This window comes from Bombus vosnesenskii, unplaced genomic scaffold (assembly GCF_011952255.1).
Source record: "Bombus vosnesenskii isolate JDL3184/JDL3185 unplaced genomic scaffold, Bvos_JDL3184-5_v1.1 scf7180000013352, whole genome shotgun sequence".
NCBI classification, from domain to species: Eukaryota; Metazoa; Arthropoda; class Insecta; order Hymenoptera; family Apidae; genus Bombus; species Bombus vosnesenskii.
Genome location: NW_022882988.1, coordinates 3816188 through 3842919, shown reverse-complemented (window position 1 = coordinate 3842919; position 26732 = coordinate 3816188). Strand labels below are relative to the sequence as shown.

Sequence of the window (26732 nt, the reverse complement as noted above, 5' to 3'; positions counted from 1 at the left end):
GTGCATAACTTACTACATACTTTGTGAACTTTATATACATACACATATGTAGGTAAACATATAGTATCGTAATTATAAGTGACGTGAGTCAGTAATATAGATAGGTTTAATTATTTATCGTAAAGACAAGCTTTTCTTACAAATGGTCCATCATGTATTCTTCTATGACCATTAGGACATTGATCAGGTAGTAATACTGAGTTTATCTCGTGTGCAACTCCAGCTTTATTCAAAATGTTGCTCTTTACAAGAGTGGCATCATTTACCTGGAAGGAAAAATTATATTTTGTAAGGCATTTTATTATTTTTATTATTTTTATTTTTTTATTATTTTTATTATTTTCTCATTTTATTATTTTTATTAAATCATTAAAAAACTATGTCCTTACCAAAATTCTGTTATTTTTTCTCATAATATTTATCGGGTTTCCTTTAGTTCTGACGGTATACTGTAAATCTGGCATGAAGCTTTCAGCAAGTAACATATTATCCACGATATGATTTTGTAGTGTCTGAAAGTGAACAACGAAAAACATTTTTAATTGAATCAATCAATTTGTTCATAAAAATAGTATTACCTTTGTTAGATAGTTTCTGTCTTCCAATAATTTTTGAAGTTTGGCATTTCCTAACTGTTTAAATGCTTTATCCGAAGGAACGAAATATGTACACGAAGAATTCGCGCGCTTAAATTGGTCATACATTTGTGGTTGAATGCCTTTAATTCTTTCCATAGCGTCTAACCAAATACTGTAACAATTTTCCATTTATATTTCTCAGAGTCTTGGAATTTTCGTGTACAGGAAAAGAATTACCTGAAATTGCCTTCTTTTCTCAAAATATAATCTAAAGATTCTTCTGCTGGATGTAAAATGTGACTTATAATGTGTAAAACGCCATTGCTGCATTCTCTATCAGCTTTCATAATTAATGCGTTTTCTATTCCAAAATTACCACGATAAACTTGGAAGCGTAATGGAACTCCTATTTCAAGCGTTCTAGCGATCTATAATGAATTATAATCTTTAAAAGTTATTGAGGAATATATTGAAATATTCAATTTTACACTTAACTTACTTGATTGCTACTAATCTCATCGGTGAAATACGTTCCCGTAACTATATGATTAAGAACAAAGTTCCGAGCACTCTTTTGATTTCTTTGCAATTCTACAAGTTTCTGATTTGATAAAGCTATAAAAGAGCATCTTATATTAAGAAACAAAATACGTTTGTCTAGTTTTGTCAAGAATAAAGATCGAATATACATACAATACATTGCTGTCTCAGAGGGAGCAAACATTGTGAAGTGTTTCAAATGTCTCAAACTTTCTTCCAATTCAGCTGTTTTAATTATTTCTAAAAATTTAAATAATCCTTCCTCCTTGATCACATCCAAGATAGTTTTAGCTGCAATATGTTATATTCGCAATGAAAGATTCTTAGAAGATCTTCTTAAATGCCATTCGAGTAAGAATTATTTACCTCGATCCGGAAGTAACACACGATCAACAACGTAAAGTAATCCATTTTTTCCATGATACATTTCATTCCTTATATTTGCATTGTCTACGATGGGTCCATACGGACCGCAATTTAATTTTAGTCCTTGTCGTTGCATCGTGCTTGCATGATATTCCGAAATTATATTTGGCACGCATACAGGATGCGTTACGATATGATGAGCAATTAATGCTAAACGAAACAATATATTATACAGAAGAGAAAACTTACATAAATGTATTCGGCACAATTCAATTACCATTTAATGCTGTCGGATTTTCCAACATATCGGTCAATTGTCTTTTAGGAATATGATGAAAAGCTTGATCCGTGGGCGCAAAAATAGTACAGGGTACTTCACTGAATCTAATTCTATTTCCTAACTCGCTATTTTTAAGAGCTTTTGTAAATATTTCGAATCTACCGTCCCTAGAAGCGAGCTCGATTATGTCCGAATTTTGTGCCAAAGCAAGATCCAAAACTCCGTCGATAACATGCACAACTCCATTAGTGGCAACTTGATCCTTGCGAATAATTCGATGACAATTCACTGTTTCCATCTGTGAAGATGGAAGCGTTTATTGAACAATTGTGCATATATAAGCTTCTACGATTCAACATGTTACTTACTCCACTGGAAAATTTGTTGATTCTTAAAACGTTTCCTTGTAATCGCGATGGAATTAAAAGATTTGCTTGCCATTGATTTGATAATACGCGTCTGTCTATTATATGATTCGCGATTAAATTTACATATCTGTTACCGCCGTATTCTTGGTGAATACCTTTTACTTTTAAGTAGTGCTGAAAAGGAAAATGATTAAAACATATTAGATGATATATTAGATGATTACACATCACATATTTTCGTTAAACATACATCAAAAGCATCATCGGATGGTACGAATAACGTTAAGGGTGGTCCGCTGATCATTTCTTCCGCAAAGGACGAACTTTCGATTAATTTTGCAAATTTCGTAGCACCCACTCGTCGCGTTGTTTCTATGAGATTTATTAATGGTTTTACTGAAAGGGATAATAAAAATATAATTCAGTTTGGAGACGAATATAAGACTCGATAATATGCAATTGCATCTATTACCTCCTGTGCATCCAATATATCCAGGAACTCTATAATATCCTGCGCAGCATTCGTATCTTACGAATCTGCGAAGAGAATGAAAGCAGTAAGGTATTCAAATATGTGTCATATCTAAAAAGTATAATTATACTTACGTAGGCTTGCCACAAATTTTTCGAGGATTCCACTGTTTGCTTTCAGTGTAATAGGCATAGCTTATGTCATCGTTTACTTCTACGGCGCATACGTTAGGTCTACAGAGATTAGAAATATAAAACTAGTTTCATAAACATTTACTACTAATATAAATTTTAAAAAATACATATATATATACAATTATGCAAGTATTACCCTTGTCTTTGCGAATTGTCAACCTTCCACCAAGAATTTCCTTGATACGCATAAACTGTATTAAACACCATTAATGATACGAATATTTTTGTTATAATTTCACTGAACATGTTTTCACTATGATGAAAATATTGGCACGATAAGATGAAAAGACTCGCGGCACAAGCGTAAGTTGCTTGGTCGAACAGAGCATCTGAGAATGACTCGGTTCGAAATGCTTCGTATTTTAAGGGCTATGTTCTCCCATCCCATCTGGGAAATATATCTGTTAAAATGGATTTCGATGTTATCTACGTGAATTGATATTGAGAAATCTAGTACATGTTGCATTTCTCAATTTTTAGAAACCATTTGCATCGGGTAGATGAATTTTGCATATGTTAAGACTTGCATAGCAAAGTATTGCACATTGATATGCAATTTTATCAGAATATAAATTTTAAATGATGGATACGACTGACCTTGAAATGCCTTCGACATTCATATTTATCAAATTTTTTATAACACTATCTTCAACGGCGAAATTCACTCCTACGAAATACACGTTTCTTTATATTCACGATTTCTTGTTACGCATGTGTAGCAAAATATTAAACAGTCCCTCGAGGTGACGGATAACTTACTCTTGTATTGTACATCTGCTCTATGAACTGCTAGTGTTATGAACTATTAGTCTGTATATAGTCACTCATAGCCATCATTGCAAGAGAAATTGGGTTACCTTACAACGGATATACAAAGGGGCCCTATAAATTGGCCCATATCCTACATGCTGTCAAAATAATTCATTATGAACGTTCCAATTCGAATTTAGTAATCGCAGTGAAATACATCAGATTCCAATTAATTTCGAATTTCATATTGCATTTCAGTACGGATATATGTGGTTTATGTATAAATAGAATCGCATAGTAATATGACGATGCATACGACTGTTAATGCACTTTCCATGATTCCATGAATTAACCAGGGCAACACAGATTCGAATTTCCCGTTAAAATAACATCAAGCAAGGGAAACTGATACGCGGCGTCCATTTTCGTAGATATGATCGTAATTTACTTTTCAGTCTAGCATTATAACACGATTTACGATGTTGCTTTTAATTCGATAAAATTAACGAGTCTTGCAAGTGGCATGTATATGTGGTACATAGCATTTACGCCCACAACCACGCTTTTCTCTCGAATGTACTTTTGTACTTAGAACGTATTAACCTGTTAAGACGCAACGACGTCTTTCAAAGAGCTCCTATTTTATTTCAAATGCATCTTACATATAAGAAAGAGAAAACGTAGAAACAGATCATGCAACTACAATAGTAAATGTCGGAACGTTTCATAAGAGGTAATGCAACATTGTAATACATTTTAATCACTTCGTAAGGGGTTGTGCGTCAAGGGATGAACTGTTCAAGTTCTCCATTTAGAACAATTTAGCCGATGCCGTAGATCCAATAGAGACGGGTCTATTTCTGCGAAACAGACGCGCGTGGTACACATTTTTCTCCCTTCTGCTTATTCAGTGCCGTGCGACCCGTTCTGATGAGTGCCCTCTTCCTGTAGCCGACTATCTCTGTTACTCTCCGATCTGTCTCCCTTCACTCTTACGACGTTCACCCTCTGACCCCTCACGAGCTCTAATCAGCTTCCTGGATGGGGCATATTATCTGCGTGATGGCAGATCGTAACGACGCGATACCCAGCCAGGTCCCGGGTATTCGATCATACGGTAGTCACTCGGTAGTCCATTGCGCGTAAAAGACCTGCCAAGATCCACGGTTACGGATGCCATTTAGCTCGTTATACGATTTCATCGCATTGGTGCAGTGGTTCTGAAACTGTGCATCTGCTACTAAGGATTCAGGTGTGGCCTCCTATGGAAAATCTACTTTTCTACGTTTTAGCGCAGTGTCGATCTTCCATTATGCTTTTTAATATTCGCTTTTTAACTTTGATCGATTGATAAACGAGCCACAAGGACTCTGTGTTATATACGCATAAGAGAACGTGTAGTTCTTTAGTCGTTAAAGGGAATTTATACAATGACGATCTCTTTGGTTTGTACAGACATAGACGCCAGAGCGGTGGTAAGCCGCGGGATGAACGAGTACGAGTTCTCCGTCATCTTCCTCGTATACAGAGGAAGAGTACTCAAGAAGTCTTAAAAGTGATATATTACCAAATTGACGAAAATGTCTCTTGGAAAACGTATATCTGGAGCCGTCGCGGTCCTCAGAGGCGCTTCGGAAGTTAAAGAAGCACAAACGTAAGATTTGCGAACTGCTACCTTCTTCGCAGTTTGATTTTTTACCTAGAACAATTTCTAGGTCATGTTCCGATGAGATCGAGAAAATAACGACCGTGGAAGAAGAAAAGATTTGCCCCGATAAGAAGACACCGCTTGACAGATTACAACTAGTTAGTTGTATTCATATGTTTTTCTTCTTTCAACATTTCTTTTATATTTCATTCGAATTCTATTTGAACATGAATATAGGTAGTGGATTGGTTCGGAGAGAACACACTCTTGGTTCTTACGATCATTGGAGTGTTGGTGGGTCTTGTTCTTGGATTTCTTGGTCGATTAGCCAGTCCTTCGCCGCAAACCATTACTCTTCTCAGCTTCCCTGGAGAACTCCTTATGCGACTATTGAAGATGTTCATTCTGCCACTCATTGTTTCGTCGCTTATCTCCGGTGATTATACAACATCCAATAAATCATTGCATTCAGCTAGTCTCTCTCTAAGTTATCCTTTTTTGTAGGAATGGCGCAATTAGACCCTAGGGGTTCGGGAAGAATGGGATATAGAGCATTGATATATTACACCGTAACGACCATTCTTGCGGCCATAGTTGGCATCGCAATGGTGCTTATAATCCATCCCGGTGATCCTAGAATCAAATCCACCATAACCGCGCCTAAGGCGGATATCGCAAAAATGTCTACGTTAGACGCAATTCTCGACATAGTTAGGTACGTGATATACATGATACAGATCGCATAAATCGTCATCGACGAATACCATTTCTAGAAACATGGTGCCGGAAAATTTGGTGCAGGCGTGCTTCCAGCAGGTGCAGACCACTTACGTGACGACGGAAGTGATTGCCATAGGAACAAATGAAATCAGTCAAGTTCTCCAGCCAACATTAATATACAAGGATGGAACGAACGTGATGGGAATGATAGTGTTCTGTATTACGTTCGGCCTTCTCGCTGGACAAATCGGCCCTCGAGGAAAATTAATGGTCGACTTCTTCGTGGTTCTGAACGAAATAATCATGAAGTTCGTCAGCATTATTGTGATGTGGTGAGCGATCGAGATACGACTTAATTTCCAGCCTGCTACGATTGCCTTGCTGTTTATCTGATTTGTGATTTGACATAAAGAAAAATCTAGAAAATTCGAGTATTAATATTATGCAGGTTCTCTCCGTTCGGAATCATGTGTTTGATAGCTGGTAAGATAATGTCGATCAACAATTTGGCGGCAACTGCTCAGATGTTGGGCCTGTACATGGTGACGGTCATCGTGGGCTTATTGATTCATGCTATAATCACTATGCCAGCGATATTTTGGTTTATAACTCGACAGAATCCTGCCGTGTTCTTCAAGGGTATGATGCAAGCTTGGATTACAGCTTTGGGAACGGCATCAAGGTACCTGATGATAACTTCTTCCTTTTGTTTGTAAATAAGCTTATGTAACCTGTACGATATATTTTTTAATGCCTTTAGCGCTGCAACTTTGCCTGTAACTTTCCGATGCCTCGAAGAAAACAATAAAATCGATCCACGTGTAACGCGATTCGTAGTCTCAGTCGGGGCTACAGTGAACATGGATGGAACGGCTCTTTATGAGGCGGTTGCTGCAATTTTCATCGCCCAAATGAATGGAATCTCGTTAGGAATAGGTGAAGTTATAACAGTCAGGTTTGTATGATCGATGTGACAGAAATATGCCCAGGTCTATTACTTACTTATGGTTCTCCTTCGCCTATATAGTCTCACAGCAACCTTGGCCAGTATAGGGGCAGCAAGTATTCCCAGCGCAGCTTTAATTACGATGTTATTAGTGCTCACAGCTTTAGGTTTACCGACGAACGACATTTCTCTATTATTTGCAGTTGATTGGATGTTGTAAGTCCATTATTTATATTCATATACGACAGGCGACAGAAAACCAGATTCAATAACATATCTTATTATTCGAAGGGATCGAATCAGGACTTCGATCAACGTTTTGGGTGACGGGTATGGAGCTGGAATAGTTTATCATTTGAGTAAACATGAACTGGAGAAAATGGATCAAGAAAGGAAATTAGAGGGTCTTGAAATGGGGACACCTCTTGAGGACATTTCAGAGAGTTGTCAACGCGAGAGCGTACCTGCTCCTGAGGAAAGTTCCGAAACAAAGATTTGATTTGAAGGAATATTGATCTTCTTCCGAACACTCCCTTTAGCTCCTTGTACGGTAACATAAAAGAAAACTCTGCTCACTCGCACGACCAAGGAAATATCACCACGGTATCGAATGGAATTGGTAGAAATGAAACTTTATTTTCTCACTGCCAACAAAGTTTTGGATTTTTGATTAAATAAAAATTGTTGATAAGTTACAAATGTTTTAAGATTATTGAAAAAAATATTGTCAAACTATTATTGTTATACAGAGTGTAATAAAAATGTGAGCATGTTAAGTACAAAATAATATCATTCTGAACTGTTTTCTTGTGGTATATTGCAATATATTAAGTACTGATGAAAATTAATTGAAAATTGTATTGTACAAAGGATTAAACGTAGCTTTTATGTATGAACTGAAATGTTTAACTTGTTATGAGATTATGTATGTGTTATCATTTATTCATTTTAATAATCGAATAAAGAATTTTATTCTAACTATGTTTTGAAAAACTGTGTTCAATAGATTGTTATTGTATTAGATAATTCATCCTTGGGATTTTACAACGCTTTGTTAACATTGTTTATATACCATGTTATTTATTATATGTATATTATAGAAACAGAAGAATAAATACAGAATAACTGCATTTATAATTATTATACACATTAGGAATATTACAATAATGAACAAATCCAAGCAGGTGGAACAGACGGAATAAATGTATTTTCGAAAGTGTTCTATGTACATACATATACAATAAATCACATAGTGCTTTATCAACAATATTATTACTCTGACCAGCAACTGGCAATTGTTTGTGATATATTTAATTAGTTAACGACATATTTAGTTAAAAAATATAAACCCTTAAATCTAAACATCCTTTTAATCAGTATACATGTACCATACCATATAAGAATCTAATAATATATTAAGGAAAATATAAAAAACATAAATTTGATGCATAGCAATGAGTTACGTAAATATGTCATTTATTCTTGTATTTGAATAAGAATATTCAATTGTTTATAAAAGGATACGTCCAAAACAGCACATATGTCTGTTGTATGATTGTAATAAGTTGTAATAAGGAAAATACTTGCCCGTTTTAATAGGTATTTAATATTTCAATTTCTTCCTTTAATAAGACTATGTATAAAGGATACAAAAAGGCCTCCAAAAAATCCACTAGTTAAAAGATTTCGTCTACTTATAAAATATTTTTTCCATTGACCTCCAGCTTTTAACAATAACATTGCCTACAAAAAGCATTTTTTATTTAGTGTTTATTACATGACAATAATATTTTTAAAAATTATTCTTACCCATAATCCAAATACAGCAAAAATGTAGAAACCAAAACCATATAATCCAGTTAATCCTAACAAACCAGCTGTGCCTCCTGATAATGCTGCCATTGATATCCTACAGTATTCTACCACAGCAGCATTATTTACAACAGCTGACTCACTATATGCAATAATCTCTGAAAAAAAAGAAGATTTAGTACCAGACAGTAAGTTTACTTTATATGAAAGTAGTATTGTTTCTGAATAATTTAAAAAATTAAAAAACAGAATTATTTAATAAATGGCAAGATGAAAATAAAATGTAAATAAATTTCAATGTTGTTTAAAAAGCTATTTTACAAGATTTATTTCCTATACAATTTAACGTTTCTGGATTTATATATAATATTAATAAATAAAAATATAACCTATGAGAGATGTTACAAATATTTAATAAAATGCATTCAATATTGAAATAGCCTTAGAATAATCGATACTCTGTTATTTACCTCCTTTCTCCTGTTTTGTTTTAATTTTTCCCAACATTGTTATATTTCTGTTGATATTAGCAAAAGATTTTTATAATTTAACCTAACACATTCGTTAATGACTATGTATATGTGTACATTAAAGTTCGTTTGTCGGCTGCTATAATAAAGTACGCTTAGAGTGCCATCTACCTGCTATCAAGATTTTGTTACGCGTGACGTTGGGTTATTTAGATCATTTTTGTTCATTCTGTTGGAAGTTTATCACGCGGAAGGTAAAAATTTAATATGCCATTATTAGTCTTTCCTGAGTTCTTAATTAAATAGTTAAATTTATACATTTTATAACCAATAAATTTAGTTTTGAAATGTCCTTTATTTGCACTAGCTCTGTGATACTAGTACGATCGATCCAGTTGTAACTTCAGATTATGTAAGATGTACGTCGTTAAACGTTTGCATATCTAAAAAGATATCTGATTTGTTCGCATGTCGACTGCTGATCCATGTAAAAAGTTTGCATGTAAATTACAGCAGTGTTTAAATGGTTTGTATCGTAATTTTGCTTTAATTTTCTATTTCTAATTTTTATGATTGTATTTATGATTATACATGTGCTGATTAATTATTCAATTTTAGACAACGTCTATCAACCATCACGGTGTGAGTACGTTATAGAGGAATTAAGACAGTGTTGTATAAAACATTCTGCTATTTCGTTAGTCTGTGATGGTATAGATACTTCCAAACCATACGAACATAATACAGTCGATTATGTATGTACAAATAATTTTGTCATGTATAATTATTTCATTATTGGAAATTTTTACTAATTTACTGTAATTTCGTTTTGTTGCAGAGAAAAGCTCAGAAATAAAATTCATTATGGATAAGAAGTACCAAATTGTACGCTTGCAAAACAATAAAAGATTAACGACTATTAGAGTGTGTGCTGCAATATCAGTAACTGTTATTTTATCGACATTATATCAATGGACACAAACACCGGAAATTCCAAAAAACAAAGGGACATAAATATGTTTTGACATTTTAACACAAGTAATGTATGAATAAATAGCAAATACAGATATAATAGATATTAATATGTGGTAAATAATAACACGTAGTTGAAGATGGAAGCAGTAAAAAAAGCAAAAGAGCGATTTAGAAAGTACCCAATTATCATTGCGCAATGCCATGAATCTGGAGCTAAGTATGCTGCATGTGTATTAGCAAAATCTAATTTGCAAAAAGGGGACTGTGAAAATGAGTTTAAGGAATTTAAGACATGCCTGATGAGAGCTGCTGCAAAAAATAATACAAAACTATAAAGTAAAACTTTATTTGCTATAAAGAATTGTTTATTTAAGAAGAATATTTAAATTCTTAAAAATGAGTGAATTTTTGTCATTTAAGGCACACTGTGTATTAGCATTTATTTTTAGAATAACTTTAGTTTTTTACTCAAATTTTCATGATAAAACATTTAATGTTCCATATACTGATGTAGATTATAAGGTATTTACCGATGCTGCGAGACATATGGTAGAAGGATCATCGCCGTTTAAACGAGACACATATCGCTATACACCATTGTTAGCGCTTATTTTAACACCTAATATTTTTGTAAATGAAAATTTTGGGAAAATCTTATTTTCCTTTATCGATATTTTGGTAACAATTTTAATAAAAAAAATTGTGGCTCTACAAAATTGTAATGAAAAATTACAACGTATGTGTGCCTTCACATGGCTTTATAATCCTTTTACAATTGTAATTTCAACCAGAGGGAATGCAGATACTATGACAGTCCTTTTAATTATGCTAACTTTGTATTTATATCTGCAAGATAAGTTCATTCTAGCAGGTTTATTTCATGCTTTGTCAATTCATTTTAGATTATACCCTATAGTGTTTAGTATACCTATGTATCTTTCCCTTCGTGATAAAAGTTATGTCATACCAACCAAAAATCAGTTAAAACTGGTACTTAGTTGCGTATCATTAATAATTTTTGTGACAGCTATAAATTATTATTTCTATGGTTATAAATTTCTTTATGAAAGTCTCATCTATCATATAATACGCAAAGATCCCAAACATAACTTTTCCGTTTATTTTTACATGCAATATTTATCCGCTAATCAGCTACCTAGCGTAATTAAAAAAATGTTCACTTTCTTGCCACAACTGATACTACTACTATTATTGTCATATAAATATTCAAGCAAGTCTCTCCTGCCATTTGCAATGTTCACACAAGCCATGGTAATGGTGACGTATAATCCAGTACTAACATCACAATACTTTTTTTGGTATTTGTCTCTTTTACCATTGTGTCTCCCGCGCTTTGGATTAACCTTACGTAGATCATTATATTTGTGTTTTGTTTGGGTTCTCAGCCAAAGTTTTTGGTTATTGGCTGCTTATTTATTGGAATTTCAAGGGTTGAATACTTTTACGTATATTTGGATTGCTAGCTTACTTTTTTTCGTTGTCAACGTTAAAATTTTGAACGACATTATCGTGTACTATAAGTACTAATTAGAAATTAAAAAAAAAAGACATTATTATTATCGAAGTTAAATATTAATTAGTAATAAAAATATATGTTATCCGTGCAACGTGAAATGAAGTTTTGTGAAAATAAAAGAGAATAAAATTGAAGTCGAAAAATCTCCAAATCCCTATCCGAAACTATCACGAGTTTAATGACAGTGGTAGGAATATTAGATACGTGGTTAATGATTCGTAATTTTATTCTTGCAGGAATACAAAATACTTATTTACAGATGGTTTCGTAAAGTAATAGTGGTAGATTCTTAAAAGGAATGTAGATATAGTAATAATAATACAATAATAGTAAATCTTAATGTAGTAATCTAGATCAATTGTGAGCAAGAGCATCCTTTGGATCATTTTTAGAAATATTTCTGTCGTTTATTTCTAAGCTGCTAATGTGATGATATTTAATATTATGGGGATATTGCTCATCAAATTATACGAGAATGCTTCTCACAATTTCTAACGACATCATTCAAACGATACTAATTATTCCATTTACACAAAGTATAACAAAATATCATAGATCAAATCACGATTCAGACTGAAAGAAATAGCATTTCTTTAGTAAATATTCGAACGCGATATATTTACGATCACGTTGAGAGACAAACATCGAACGTAAAGAGAAATTATCCGAAGTGCGACACGAAATGACCCCTATGGATACATGAATCATAAATGAAAAAAGTAACTCAAGTATAGTTCGTATAACTATAGGTCATCACGGCAGACGATGCAACATATAAAAATAGCATTATTTTCTTTCATTGCTTTCGTTTACAGTTTATTGAACTGTGTGCTATGTGAAATAATCTATTTTATTTCCCTTGACGTGAACAGACAGTTGATTTCTGCCCGAAGTCGGTCTCACCGGCTAGGACACAAATCACCGATAATACAAGGAAGTTAACAGAAGAAGTGATAATTCCAAACCTTGCAGCGATTCTCGAACAAACGCACGAATCTTTAAATAGTCGGTGTAAATTTCGTGTACCGGCTGCAAGGTCCAGAAGTTACGTACTTCGGTTTTAAAGTTTTACGCTATATCGATAAATCAATTGTCACCATTCTAGACAGAAGAATAAGTTACATCTCTGAGAGAATAAGGAAAACGAAGAGAACACCCCGGGTTTGCGTGACGCGAAATACTCCTTATTATACCCAGAGGATTGGCGAATAAAGCCCGAGCGTCGCTCACTCTTATTTCTGCACGAGGGGAGCAAAAGAGTACGAAAGACGGCGCTCGTTAGAGGATATGCGTGCTCAAGTGCATTTACAAGGTCGCAAAGCAACAATATGTCTCGATGTATGCGGCTTTAAGACGTGCGTAGAGAAACGTGAAATCACTCGATATTGCACGTACTCGGCGGTTAACACGCGCGTATTTTTACAATGGAACGATGCAACTTTTAAGCGCATCCGGACCACTCGTTCCTTCTTGCTTTTCCACGCATCGAAAGACTTTCATTTCTTCGATATTATCGTTGTATCTATTTCCTCCCTTTTCTTTCCCTCTTTCCTTTTCTTTCTTTCTTTTTTTTTTTTTTATTCCTTTTACTCTTTTCTCTTCTTGCCTTCGGTTAGTCCTTTGCTAAAAAATTAAAGCAAATACGATAAAACGTAAAAAGTCCACGAATACGTGCTCCAGAGATAGACTTTTGTCGTGGCTATGGTGCACGGAGATTCGAAGAGGGGTTGGTGAAAAAGGTATTGATATTGGGAGGAGAGTTGCGATTGCAGACAAGAAATGGGATCGTCTTGCATGGAATGAAGGGTGAAAACGTGAGACTACGAGGGCTGTTATATGGCAAAGATTTAATAAAATATGATAACAGCAGTGATACACATTACACTCTACGAGAAGTATAAAATAAACGGCACTGGCTGCTTAATAATTAGTATGTAAATCAATTAACTATAAATAATTATAATAATAATAAAAATCGTTGTTGCGTTATAATGATGGATGATAAAAGTCGCGTAAACAAAAATGTACACCTTACAAGTACGAAATTTTTTGCGCCGATCGATCACGATGATTACGATAATAGACGATGGATACTTATCTAAAAAAAACATACTTCAATGTTCATATGAATGTTCATGTTCATATGAATATGTACTTATGCTAACAATAATAATTAAAAAAAGAGGAGAAAGAATAATTAAAGCACTCGGTGTAACGCATGAATAAATGCATCATCAAATTTATACGACATAAACTCAATTAATATACACAACATTAAAATAAACATTTCTTTGGTCTTGTCGTTTCTTTTCTTTTATTCGCGTTGCAAGAAAGAAAAGAAACGTGTCCCGTCTCGTAAAATTTAGTCCTCCGGGCAAGGAAAAAGAAATTAGAAGAGACAAAAATGAAAATAAAAGAAAACACGAAGTTCGATCAAAGGGTGAGTGTACTTATGGCAGTGAGGGGAAGCGAGTGGGCTGAACGGAAATGATGAAAGTTTCAATGTCAGTTTTATCGGCCAGGTGTACACTAGTGGTAAGGGCACGCGTTAATACCTATCGACTGTCGCGACGCGGAAAACATTGAAAATTTCTAAGCTTCTTCTTATTTTCTTTTCTTTGTTCCTTTGTACTTACATGTCCTTAAGGTTATATGGTGCGCGCGCGCGTGTGTGTATGTTTCGCGAAGTGATCGAAGGGGAATGAGAAAATGCGACAGACGTTAGCTAAACTCGGAATAAAAAGTTTTTTTCATTGGCACACTGTCGATATCGAAGAGTAAGACTCGGTAGTTTCTTCGCGGTACGTTCCTCGATTCTCAAGAAAAGAAAATCTTTATTTAACTCTCTCGCTCCCTTTCACTCAAAAATGCGCGCTCTTTCTCTCTCTCTCTCTCTCTCTTTCTCTCCCTGTTTTTACTAAAATTTCTTTCTCGCTAACGGAAGATCTTGTGCGAACAATGCTTTGTCTTTTCCCGTGGGTTTCGTTTTCGCGCCCAATCTTTGCGCTACAGGTATGTACGTGCGAGGAATTTTGGATCGAATTGCGATCGAACCAATACGGATCAAAGTTTCATGATTTTCGAAGCATATATTTTTTATATTTTATATATATATATATATCTTTCTTTCTGATGCGGATGAAAAATGTGTATCGTTTCTGACAAATCGACCTGGTTTCCGTTAGAACGTAGAGAGGGATGCGTCCAACCGTTAAAGCGGCGATAGCAATTCGTTTGTGCATTTTAGATCCGCGTGTGACGTATCCTGTTGTCACAAAAGAGCGCTTGATCGCGAAATACGAAGCTGCGAAATTCACGATGGCCGGTCGTTGATTTTCATATCGCGTTCGCGGCGATTCAATTCACTGTCAGGCAGCGTGATAGTAAGATCGATGATCGATCGTTAAACAAAAACCCCAGAAACAGCGACTCTCTTCTTCCTTCCCTTCGTTTTTTATAAGGAGATCTCAAAAAAGTGTCTAGCTAAATTGTTTCGTTAGGCTATTATGATACAAAGTAATGTACACTAAAAAGTATGATTCGCTGTTCATAGTCAAATCTCTAGTGTTCGAAATATTTACACATGTTTATTATTCACCCTCCTTTCGTTCGAATTATCCTATAGTCCACTTGGTGCACTTCTGTTCGTTTCGTCAAAGGATCATCGATATTGACCGATTCGCTGATGAAATATCAACGTACCGAGTATCGGCTGCAAGGCGTGTGTACGCGATGTTGCGTAGGTATATAATTATATATATATATATAATTTCGTTTTCCCCTCTATTCTTTAACAATTAAATATTAGTTCACTTTCAATAGAAACGGTCGGTTTGTTCGAAAAATCGATCGAGTTAAAAAAAGGTTGCGATTGGGTAGCTACGCCGAGTTACGCTAAACGCGCGTAAGTAAACGGATCGATAATAACTCGTTATCAAATACGGAGGGAGGAGTCGGGGGATGAATAGTCAGCGGAATAGTATTTCGGCGAACTTCATTCGTGGCGCAGGTTTCGGCTTGTGAAGTTTGCCAATTCGATGCGCGATAGCGTCGGGGATGTAACGGGTTCGCAACAAAAGTTCTTGCATTTAATCGCGTTACGAGAGTTTCCTTCGAGTTTCGGTGTATTTCTTTTAGATCGAGTTACCTTTCGTTCGGTTAATTTACTTTTCGCCTCGGTGTGGCATTTGCGCCACGCGACTCCTCGCGTTACACCTCGTGTGTTACACATCGTTACCGTTTCCTAGTGTCGTTTCTTTTTCCATCGGTACTTCGCCGAACGTTCCCCGCAATTAGTACACGCATTATTACCGTAATCGACCATTATGGCCGGGCATTAGGCGAGCCTTCGTCTCGAAACGTATTTTCCTACGAGATGTTCGGAATTTTTGTCGAGCTTCTTTGTCGAGCCAATTGTCTAATGTTACAAGAACTTCGTTGCATCTCCGTAACGTAATTGAAATTCCATTGTGCGCGGTTTAATTGTATGTATAAGGAAAATTCGATTCGAACGAATGTGATTCAGACATCGTTAGCAGAGGCCGAGAAAGGCCAAGCTGCCGTTTGAAAACTGGAGGAAGGAAAAGCAAAAAAGTAACGAACGACAGAAAAATAATGGTAATAACGTGTTTGTCGTAACATGATCTTTCGATAGATATCGCGAACGTTCCTAATTATTACCACGAGCTATTCTGTCGTGTTCTTTTCTTTCTCTCTCTTTTTCTCATTTTATATGAGAGATTGATCCAAACCGAGTCACGCGACTTGTGCACCGACCTCTTCGTACGCGAATTTATCATGCATCGCTAACGTTCGATGCAGTTTCAACGAGCAGTCGTTTACAGTCTTTTCTTTCACGTTTTGTTCGTTTGTTTAGTGTACCGGTAAAACAGTCTATCGTATTTGTAAAAGTGGATCGATGTTGGAGGGTGTGTTTGTTTTTTGATGCGCGTGGACCGAAACGTTGACTGGAAGAGATTGTTTCACGAGATGATTTTTCATACCGGGGACGAGTGTGATAAGAGTGCGTTTTCGTTAAGTTGTTCCCAAGCGTTGTCGTTCGAGACGTACCAAAAGTCGAATAAATTCCTGGCGCGTTCGTATCAAAAATTATTGGTCGAGATTACTACACACGGTGTACGTTGAAAAGTTTCTTTCTGTAAAAACGTAATGGATTTGTCGGATGATAACTTAGCGATACTCTCCCTTCGATTTCATACAAACGACACGATCAAGAAGATTATCGTACACAATAAACAAAAGAAACGTCGTTTCGTCGAGAATTCAAAGTGCAAGTCTTCGATCGAACGGATGGTCGGTCTGAATCAGAAGTGCTCGCGTCGCTTCAGAACGATCATCCTTCTTTTATCTTCTTTCCTACCGCCCTTACGATACTCGTACGATAACGATCGCTGTCGATCGGATCCTCACCGCTATATTATACAAACGATACGCCGATTAATTTTTAAAGATTCGCAACGATTCGCTTGAATTCCTTTTCGCAGGCAGCATTACACGCCGCGTAACGCTTTCTGAGAAAAAAGCTTTAACATCGAGAAAAATATGGGGGTATATATCGTATCTCCTATATGTCGCTCAGTCGAATTCGAAATAGCGTTTTTTTTTTTTTTTTTCTTTATACTCAGTAATCGATGCAACGTGTTTAACGTAGCTTTTATGGATAGCACGCGAAAAAGTGTTCATTTTCTAAAAAGTCACTTTCCATTTCACAAATGCGTGGACGGTCGACTCGATCGTTTTTAAAATACATGCTCCCCGATATCGAGCTCTATGCACGGTAATTCACATATCTCGTTTGGAGGTTGACAGTATTTTTTCGTATTTCTGTTTCTTTGTTCGTTCAAGTGTTCTCGCTTTTAAACCCGAGAGCGTCAAGGAGTTATTTACGCAACAAACGGTATGGCACATTTCATTGAATTAAAACGTTGCCTTTTTCGTTCTTGTGTTTCCTCTCGTTCACGCCTCAAAATCGGGAATTCTGATTAAATCGCCATTCGTTTAACTCTGTCGCGTGAAATAGTAAAAACGATCGGATCGCCGGATAAGGTTTGCGAAATAGTTAGTAATAGGCCATAATCCCTAATCGTAAAGTATGAAATGTATCAACAAATTTGAAAAAACTTCCCTCGTTCACCCTATTAGGCAATATTTTCCCTTTCTTCATCCCTTTCTCTACTCATTCTCTTTTCCATTTTCGCGCTCAGTTAGAGAACGCTTAACCGTTCGTCACAGGACTCGTCATAAATTGCCTAACAATATCGCGCTTTATAACACACAGCGTGACCGAGCCGAGCGCGAAGTTTCCTCATCGAGATGCGGCGAACGTTTCGAAATTCTTTCGAGAGGCGCGAGTTTGCGCGTCGCGAGAATAAACCTTTCAATGAAAACAACGACGTCGGGAATTGCACGAAACGAAATGATTGCACTATAGAAAAATAAACTATTCGAAGTTATCGATCATGCTCTTACCCGCGAACTTCCTTAAACCGGAATAAGCGAACAGAAGCTTCGCAGGAAGAGATTCGCGCGCGATATCTCGAGTGCATGCAGTTCGCATGGTGAAATCGCACGGCCGCGTTCGTGGAGGAAACTTCGCGTTGGCTCTCGTTCCTTTCTTTGACTAAAGGCGAAGAAATCGATATAATTTAATTAATAATTGACAGATAACCAATTAATACGTATAGGATGGCCCTGCGGCAAGAAGGCGCAAACTCCTAAGGTTCAAACGACATAAACTTTTCTAATTTTAACATTGCCCTGGACCATCCAGTACATTGATTGTAATTACTTCCCGCAGTATACTTCGTTATAACCTACATTTTTATAATAGAAATCATGTGTCTGTATGTATAGATCTCTCTCTTTTCCTCTTTCTGACACGGCCTCGTGCCGTCTGTAAATGTACGCGGATTCGTTTCCACGGATCGAACGAGTGTTTCCACCGTGTACGTTTTTCGTGTCTTTTGTTTCTTCCTTCACCCCGCTGAACCTGTACAATCCGGAATTCCACCAAGCATTTATACATTTACACGTGACGTGTGTGCGATCGTACGCGCAAGCGCGCGTGCCGCGAAACGGCGCCCGGGCCTTCTGGCACACGCGCATGCGCACAGTATTTCGTTTGCGCGCGTTGAATGTGAAAAGTTCAAAATTCTTTCTCTTTCTCTCACAGTCATTCTCGCCTTTTTTGCTTTTACACTCGTTAACACTCACCCACGTACGCTCTCATTCTTTTAAATAGTTAACAGTAACATCAGGATGAATATTGTACAGAATGATTGATGTACAATAATCTGGACTTCCGGTGGACAGTTCCATGGCCCGGAAATGGGAGACTCCGTCGACGAGGCTGGTCGATTTCGCGACAAGAAGAACACGGCGATCGAATTACGAGAGGAAAGATACTTACGAGTACGATAATACTACACTGTGTAATTTCGTTCCGATCTGACCGCGTTCTTCTCGACGAAACGATTCGAGCGCGAACAGAGGAACTGATCGTTTCGTGACGACGGACTGCGCACGATCGCGATCGATCGTGGGATCGAGAATGAGTTCTCGATAGGAAGGAAGTATTTATATTACGAATACTGATTTTCTTTCTCTTTTTCGATCTACGACGACAGGGTCGAAAACTTTCGAGGGGAACTGTCCGTCGCGAAACTGTCCGCGTAGTATCCGATATGCACATAGTGTTTTATCTTTTCATTCTCTTTCACAGTTACAAAACTAACTAAATCTTACGAGATACGGTGAGCAATAATTCCAGTTATGTACAGAAATTATGTTACATACGTCTGAATATAAAGATATTTTCTTCACAATACAAATGTATATTCATTCGCTTTTTTAGCTCTGAATGCGCCACGATCACCGTCATCGTTCGTTCGAATCCCATCGTCGTCACCGACACGTTTGCTCGAGCCCTACATTTCCTTTTCTCCTTTTCCTTTTTTTTTTCTAATTCTGTTTTAATCACCGACGCACCACGCGAGTATGGGGCCAATCCGTAGCGTGCAGCCTTTTTCTTTCGAAATCGTTTCAGTAATTGATAGGCTACCCTGTTTCGTTATCGTAATCAATGGTATTATGCTCGCTGCATAGCATCGCGACGTCAATGAGCGATATATCTGTTTGTTTCGTTTTTTTACCGTGTTTTTCTTTGAACTTGAGGATTCTCTATTTCGAGGTTGTAGATCGTCGTCGAGGAGAACTTAATAAGTCTGGATCCTCGTTCGACGAGCTACAGGCATTGCAAACGAACAAGAAAACATTTTCGACAAGAACGAAGATAACTTAATAACGATTGTAATCGAACGAAGAATTCTCGGCCAGTTTCTCTTCTTTTTTCCATTTTAAGTCGCGCTCCATTTTTTTCTCCCGAAACGAGATACACGACCAATTACATCTAACACGTTGTTTCCTCTGCTTGATCGTCTATTAGTTAATATCGTTATAATATTATTTACACGAAGCTGTTCCATTCACAAACGAGCTTATTCCGATACAGCTTTGCTTTTGTAGCGCCACCAAACTATAGGCCCTATGTTCGTATTGACAACAGGTGATATATTTATATATGTATATATCTAATCATCATTTTAGCTATCTATTTTACAAAGTTCGGCCCGTGGAACGCTTCGATCGCTTTCCAAACGCGCGTATTTTCACGATTGAAAATCCTCAGGCCGGAAGGAGACACGAGATCGCGATCAATCTTGTCAGACAAGCAGCACGATCCGTTCGAAGTGTCCTTTTTCCTCGTCTAGTGCGCTTACTTGCGAATACTGCGCGAGACCTAACATTTTTTCCTACAAATAAAAAAAGGCAGCGAGACACAGCGTGACGTCGAAGTAGCAGCCGAGACGTTATGCCTGTCCGTGTTGACAACGCGATCCAACGATTTCTTCGTATTCAACACGTCACTCTTACCTGGACATCCGTCTACGTATCACATGTTCAAAACGCGAATTATCCGTACGAAGCACAATTATTCGATGTTCATTATTTTCTTGTTCACCTCGTGGCGTTTTCCCTCGTTTAGGAGACTGCTACTACGACCACAATGATCCGCGATGAAATTCGATTCTCGTTTCTTCTTTTTTTTTTTTCGTTACGTTTCGAATCAACATTAAATACTTATCGAGATCTATAAGTATGCGAATAAAAGATTGTCGATACCGAGTGGTCTGTTCTCGTTCCGAAGAGCTCCTTCGATTTACGAACCTAACCACCGTCCTTCGTTTCTCGCTAATCCACCAACTACCCATTTTCGATGATCATTCCCTTTCTTCTTCTTCTTCTTTTGTTTTTTTCTTTTTTTTAATTGATTTCTATCGAACCATGTCGAGCCACGTATTTCTTTGACATTTACGATAACCCCGTTTATCCTAGTCCAGTCTCTTCGATGTACAAAGTCGACTATCTTATTTCTATTAGACGATAGAGAAAAATACACTGTGTTCCCGAGTCGATGAAGGAACCTTCTTATCCCACGATTCAGTCTTCTTAAATGGAGTACCACGCGTAGTCAAGGCTAATCAATTCTTCTCGACAAGCTCGATCGGTCATTGTCGTTACCACAGTTGTTCGCCATTAATTCGATTCTTGTTTCTGCCGTTTCTCGAAGTCGGCCAACAAAATTTACAACTATCCTCGCATCCTTCACGATCTTCCCATACCGGTCGAATAGCTTACAAGTTTGACGAGAGCTATTTTTTGCCAGACTCTATGTTCTCAAGCAGTCTTAAGCGTTCACGTTTGCCCGTTGTTTCACCAGCTCGTAGCGCATTTACTGAATAATCGTAGTGTCAATTCCTTCGTAAGCAGGAACGTATCGTAGACCCTGCCGGCCCGCCACGCTCATCCTCTCGTGGATCCTCCTGGGCATCGTTTCCAGTAGGTAAATGCCTCTCGCGTATGTCTTCTTCTTTGCCAACAGTTTCTTCGTAACATTCACGCCGGGATACTCGGTAAGCTCTTGCGGTTCTTCGCTCGTTCCAACTTCTTGTAACCTTTCGATCGTGTCCCGAGAGATGTCACGGACAATCCGGTTCTCCTCGCTTTGCCCGCGTGGAATCCTCAAACTTTGTACGTTCGACTTATCCAAATGATATTCGTCGATCGTCGAAGACGCAGGAAACGGTTGCACGGTCCGATGACGCTGCTCCACGAGTTGTCGATGATCACGGCTGGCCCTTCGTAATTGTCGTAACACTATCTCGATGTACTTCAATGCTTCGCCGTTTTCAGCCATTCGTTGCGCTCGTCCCTTCAATCGAAATTTCCTCGTCTCGTCCTTCGACTTCGTTTCCTCGAGCAATCGTTCGACTTCTGGCACGGGTGCGATCGTGGAAGCTCGCCGAACGATATCACGATCTTCAAATTCGACGCTATCGTGGCTCTGATAAGGGTAGTTCTGCTCTAAATTTTCTGCGAGAAACTTTTCGTGCGACCTGAGCGTATTCGACTGCCGAGTCCATTCGATGGCTTCACGGTTCTCGAAGGCGGTACTAGTTAGGTCCGAACGTCGACGGTTCTAGTTCGGATAGACCCCCTGGCCTCATACGTGCGTCGCTAACGTCCCTACCGCCGAGGTGCGCTTTACCGTCGCCACTCCACCGTTTGGGCCGCCCGTGATGTAGTGCGCCGAAAGTGGTGCCTGGAAGATTATCAAAAAGTTACAGAAAATTAGCATCGAGCTCGTAGGAATTGTAACGTTTGGATCGATAAGGACTTTGCGGTGAACGCACTTAATGCACATTGCACTGAATAAGAGTGGGCGGTGTAACATTAAAAATAAGATTGATTTAATCGGCGCGATTAGAATCAATTGGTTGCACAATTATCTCGAACAAGATCTAAACTCGAACTAGTTCAGGTGAGCGTAGGAATGTACCTGAGATGTCGTAACTGTGCCTCGGAATTTGACACACATTCACTGCCATTGTACTAACCTGCGGTCCAGCACCGTTCAAGGTATTCAAGCTATTCATTCTCATTGCTTGCGTGTAGGGCGGTGGTGCTGGCGTTACTCCCGGCACAGCCGTGTGTGGCGCGTGTCTCAGTTGCTCCGCGGCTGACATTCTATTGTTTGGCAGAGGAAAGAACGATCAGAACAATTTCTTGCGTGATCTATATTATCGTATAAAATATCGCGATTATAGTGTGTATGGGTCGTTCGAGAATTGTTTGATCGAACGACGAAGCGCGGATTTGTTCGATTAATATTAAACGTGACTGGGATCTGTTCGAATCGACGTTATAAATATTCAAGACAGACGATTCATAATTTACGTGGAATATAATTAATCCCCGGAAACGATTGCACACGCGGCGCGGTAAATCCGTTAATCAATACGTCGTAAATATTATAACGTTAACGCGTACGCTGTCCCAACGTCAAGTTCTCGAAATAGCGGCCGTATCATCTTCTGTTACCCTGCCGCATCTTTACACCACACGTTCGATCATCCCTCTACGAACTCTATTCTTTTCAACGATTTCCTTTCATCCGCCGTCGATTCATGGAATATCACGTTCCAAACTACCGTCGACTATAATTTCATCGTCTTCGGTGCAATTCGTGCGCGCCTCTGTAGGATTACTGCGCCAAAACACAATTACAGTGGGTCAAAGCTTCCTCTATTATCCAGAGCGTCGAACTAGATTGCGGGCTTGATGACACAGGGGGCGCGAGTTCCATTGATACCGTCCCGGCATGGCAGAGGCGGCAGCCAAGTCCCTGAGAACTTTACCTGAGGTAGGGGTTTCCATACGTTGCAGAGAAACGTGGGTCGATCGCTGGGGTGGTTTGCGGAGTGGAGGAGCCCAAATTCGCAGAACTCAGACCGATCTTCTTTGACGCTAGTATTCCGCCAGACGGTATCCTGCTTAAGGATTCCCGTGATGCACCCACCCCTTGCGTCGTGGGCGGCATATAGTCGCGGGTATAATCTACGTACGGTACGTAACCATTATTGTTACTACCGTCCTGCAACAAACGAAACAAAAGGGCAAATATTAGCGACAGATATCATGATTTCCCAGTAATTCTTACAAACCGTTCGTTCCAGCACGGGGTGAGTATACCTAACGATCAAAAACACTTGGTAATTACCATATACAGAAAGTTTGTTCTTGTTGCTTTATGAAAACACGAAAGACGGAACGTGCGGGCCGTGCCGAATATAAAATTAATTTTCTCGACGCTCGCGACGTAAGGTCGTGGCATCGACCCGTAAGACGTTCGTGCACGGTCGACGTTGGCACGGGTTCCGCGACCCAGGAACATTTCTAGGTCTCGACATTATAATTCGTTCAGTGTGTACAGAAATTAGGATCGGTACAGATTATCATAGTAAAAGGGAGATCTGAGACGTGGTCGAATTCCAAATGTTCCACGCAGCAAAGCTTGGAAAGGGTATTAGGATTCGGTGGGGAAATTCTTAAAAACTGCAAATTAAATCTACACGGTTCGCGTGAGTGCATGCCCAGGGGAGAGATTCTACGCTTTAATATGCACTCTAGAAGCTCGCTGTTTCTTCGTGAAATAAACTAGATTACGCTCTGGCTCCGGTTCTTGGCATCCTCCTCGTGCAAAACGCGAGATTGCGAGCAGAGAAATTTTCGGACGTGAATACTGGTAGTTCGAACGAGTATGGCATTGGTTATATTATACTTACGTTATTCTTCGGCGGGAACGAAGGTTCCGTGTAATCGGCGCTGTAACGATAACCCAAGGGATTGGGTACAGGGCCGGCCAGCGCCAAAGCGTTCACACCTCTCGTGCTTCCTTCGCCCTCGCTGTCAAGCGCTGTCACGCTCTCCGCGTTGCTGACACTCGATCCCGCCCGTATATCCGCTTTAACGTCCGACAGGTTGCTGCTTCTGTCACTTTCTCGATATCTATCCGCGTTCGAATCTGTTTCCTCTGTCGGCGAAAGAAATTCGAAAAGATCAGCATAGAGAAAAATAAGATTCCAGATGAGAGTTATATCCTGCGTGACTGTCCATTGCATCGAGTATTTATCGAGGATTAGAGTACGAAACGGTCTGTAAATGGAGTCGATGCCGATTACGATCGAGAAAATAAGTACTTGGATGTATTAAGTAGAAAAATATATCGGATAACTCTGTTACGAAACTATAAAGCGTATAATCGCTGGAAGAAAAAATTAAGCTGGATCAAGCATAAACAAACGCTTTAGAAAGCTACTGAAGGACCACTAGATATCGCGCGTTGACTCCACCCAAGTACGTTTGAATACCAGCTCGCTACTTATCAGACTCGTTTGCATTCAATGAGCTATCATTCATCCGCGGTTATACGTATACGTTTTTCCGTATCGTTAACGATAGATGCCGAACGATAACGTTGGTGTCTCGTTCATAGACAAGAAGAATTCGAAGCAGTCCCGCGACTGCCTGGAAATGATGAAATCTCGAGTCACGAAAAACGATAAAAGCAATGGGAAACGGACGTGACTAATGACTTTATAATTCGTTCGAACATGATATTTCACTCACGCATATCAGTCTCTTGAGTCTGGGCCGTCCTCGGTCGTGGTTGTTTGATGCGGTCGCGGCAATGTAGAATGAGTATAATGATCACGCCAATCATGATCACGCAGAAGATCAATCCACCGATGATGAGAATCAGTTGCCAATCGACTGGAATCAACGCTAAGCGTCACGAATGGTTAAAATCTCGGCTGTTTGGCTCAACGAGTGAAACAATATCGTTCTCATCTCTTTCCTTTTTATATTTTCACTTCCTCTTCAATTTTCCTCTTAAAATTGCGCGACGATCGGTGTTTGCGCCCGACGACGAGTTCACTCTAGTATAAAATTGTCGGACGCGAGTGCGCGCGACTGCTTAACGATGCGGATTAAATTTTTGCAAAGTGCACGCGGAACGCGCGTCGGTTAATTGAATCCCGTGGAATTTATGACGTGGTCCGGAGCGTGTATCGATGAAAATTTACAGAATCAACCGGCTGAATTAGTAGAACGAACGCCGTGCAGTCGAACGGACGGATCTGTGAAAGATCGGTCGGAATTATCGGGGAAAAAAATTGGCTAGGTTCGATCGAAAGTTACGATGAACAAGGATCGCGGCAAAAATTGAGACTTAGAGTGCCATTTGTTTTCGTTATTTTTGTTTCCATCGGACATGTTCAAATAAAAAACTTCGACTCGTATTTTACTACAGCCTGTCTGACTGGCCAACGAATCGCCGGTTCATCTTGTCATTGCTACGATCGAACGTATCAGATACCGACGCGTGTTTCACAAAAATGCAAAATCACCGACCGTACACACACTCTGTGGTTTCACTCGATACTCCGTCACCGATGTTTTTATTTCATCGTAGGACGAACGGTCGCGATTTGACGGATTTGGAAATGCGGTTGGTTAGAATTCCGCGCCGATCTCGAAGCGTTCGAAACGCGTGACTCCGTCGTCGAACGAGATTCGATTTTTTCTCATTGATATATTTCTCGTCTTGTCCCTGGAACGCTTGCAGCGTTTTTTATGGACCGAAAACGTAGCAGTTTTTCGAGGACGCGTCGCGCATACATGGAAGAAAAGCATGAAATCGCGAGAGGAAAGAATGCAGAGAGCGAGTAAGAGAGAAAGAGAAAGAGTAAGAAAGGTAGAAAAAAGAGAGAAAGAGAAAGGTAGGTCGTTTATAATGGATATGAACTTACTGTGTGCCGTCAGCTTGATTATGACGGAATCCGTGCCGAAGCTATTCGTGACCGTGCAGTTGTAATCCCCGAAGTACGTGGATATGGGATCGAGCAGCGTGACAGTGCTGACGACTCTCTCGCCGGTGTATTCCTCCTGCACATGGAACGGCGTATTGTTCGACGAGAAATTGAGCTCGCGACCGGCGAAGCTCCATACCACCGAGTCCGCTTTTGGCACAGATACCGCGGTACACTTCACCTGCGAAATCGACGAGGAATAGTCGAATAAAAATCGTTTCCAATTGCCAGACATTTGCTCCCTTCTTGCCGAATCGACCGATACCCGTGTGTGCTTCTCTTTT

At 38.7% G+C, this 26732-nt stretch overlaps 7 protein-coding genes across 12 annotated transcripts in view; 4 read left to right on the top strand and 3 right to left on the bottom strand.

The window, feature by feature from the left end:
* Nucleotides 1–88: 88 nt before the first annotated feature.
* Nucleotides 89–3517, bottom strand: LOC117236711 (transforming growth factor-beta-induced protein ig-h3-like). Its single transcript, XM_033499904.1, has 14 exons — nt 3396–3517; nt 2935–3199; nt 2739–2837; nt 2605–2669; nt 2383–2528; nt 2133–2306; nt 1762–2062; nt 1485–1694; nt 1272–1409; nt 1078–1193; nt 816–1006; nt 579–750; nt 390–512; nt 89–266 (listed from the first exon to the last, which is right to left on the bottom strand). Exons 2-14 carry the CDS (start codon nt 3042–3044, stop codon nt 111–113), a joined length of 2001 nt encoding a protein of 666 aa, XP_033355795.1. The 5' UTR covers nt 3045–3199; nt 3396–3517; the 3' UTR covers nt 89–110.
* Nucleotides 3518–4593: 1076 nt separating this feature from the next.
* Nucleotides 4594–7845, top strand: LOC117236712 (excitatory amino acid transporter-like). Of its 2 annotated transcripts, none has more exons than XM_033499905.1 (10): nt 4594–4800; nt 5004–5202; nt 5264–5354; nt 5434–5632; nt 5701–5911; nt 5970–6248; nt 6365–6598; nt 6677–6871; nt 6944–7078; nt 7154–7845. In XM_033499905.1, exons 2-10 carry the CDS (start codon nt 5129–5131, stop codon nt 7359–7361), a joined length of 1626 nt encoding a protein of 541 aa, XP_033355796.1. In that variant the 5' UTR covers nt 4594–4800; nt 5004–5128; the 3' UTR covers nt 7362–7845. The 2 variants fall into 2 exon arrangements, with proteins under 2 accessions (XP_033355796.1, XP_033355797.1); XM_033499906.1 differs by lacking the exon at nt 4594–4800 and adding an exon at nt 4831–4846.
* A 198-nt stretch (nt 7846–8043) lies between these two features.
* On the bottom strand, nt 8044–9326 carry LOC117236717 (ER membrane protein complex subunit 6). The gene is made up of 5 exons (XM_033499910.1): nt 9145–9326; nt 8672–8832; nt 8513–8605; nt 8387–8406; nt 8044–8266 (listed from the first exon to the last, which is right to left on the bottom strand). Exons 1-5 carry the CDS (start codon nt 9179–9181, stop codon nt 8236–8238), a joined length of 342 nt encoding a protein of 113 aa, XP_033355801.1. The 5' UTR covers nt 9182–9326; the 3' UTR covers nt 8044–8235.
* On the top strand, nt 9310–10286 carry LOC117236718 (cx9C motif-containing protein 4). The gene is made up of 4 exons (XM_033499912.1): nt 9310–9398; nt 9512–9670; nt 9763–9899; nt 9983–10286. Exons 2-4 carry the CDS (start codon nt 9613–9615, stop codon nt 9998–10000), a joined length of 213 nt encoding a protein of 70 aa, XP_033355803.1. The 5' UTR covers nt 9310–9398; nt 9512–9612; the 3' UTR covers nt 10001–10286.
* On the top strand, nt 10222–10709 carry LOC117236719. Its single transcript, XM_033499913.1, has one exon. The coding sequence runs from the start codon at nt 10257–10259 to the stop codon at nt 10452–10454; it is 198 nt and encodes a 65-aa protein (XP_033355804.1). The 5' UTR covers nt 10222–10256; the 3' UTR covers nt 10455–10709.
* On the top strand, nt 10483–11790 carry LOC117236716 (GPI mannosyltransferase 1). The gene has a single exon (XM_033499909.1). The coding sequence runs from the start codon at nt 10516–10518 to the stop codon at nt 11665–11667; it is 1152 nt and encodes a 383-aa protein (XP_033355800.1). The 5' UTR covers nt 10483–10515; the 3' UTR covers nt 11668–11790.
* Nucleotides 11791–14259: 2469 nt separating this feature from the next.
* Nucleotides 14260–26732, bottom strand: part of LOC117236710 (irregular chiasm C-roughest protein-like) — a 155996-nt gene continuing 143523 nt past the window's right edge. For 2 of the 5 annotated variants that reach the window (XM_033499901.1, XM_033499902.1), the window contains exons 8-13: nt 26389–26629; nt 25205–25360; nt 24361–24608; nt 23434–23669; nt 22633–22762; nt 14260–22337 (exon numbers count right to left, since the gene is read on the bottom strand). In XM_033499901.1, the coding sequence (XP_033355792.1) occupies nt 22239–22337; nt 22633–22762; nt 23434–23669; nt 24361–24608; nt 25205–25360; nt 26389–26629 (1110 nt within the window). In that variant the 3' untranslated portion in view covers nt 14260–22238. The remainder of the gene's footprint in view (nt 22338–22632; nt 22763–23433; nt 23670–24360; nt 24609–25204; nt 25361–26388; nt 26630–26732) is intronic. The other 3 variants (XM_033499898.1, XM_033499903.1, XM_033499899.1) reach the window with 2 other exon arrangements.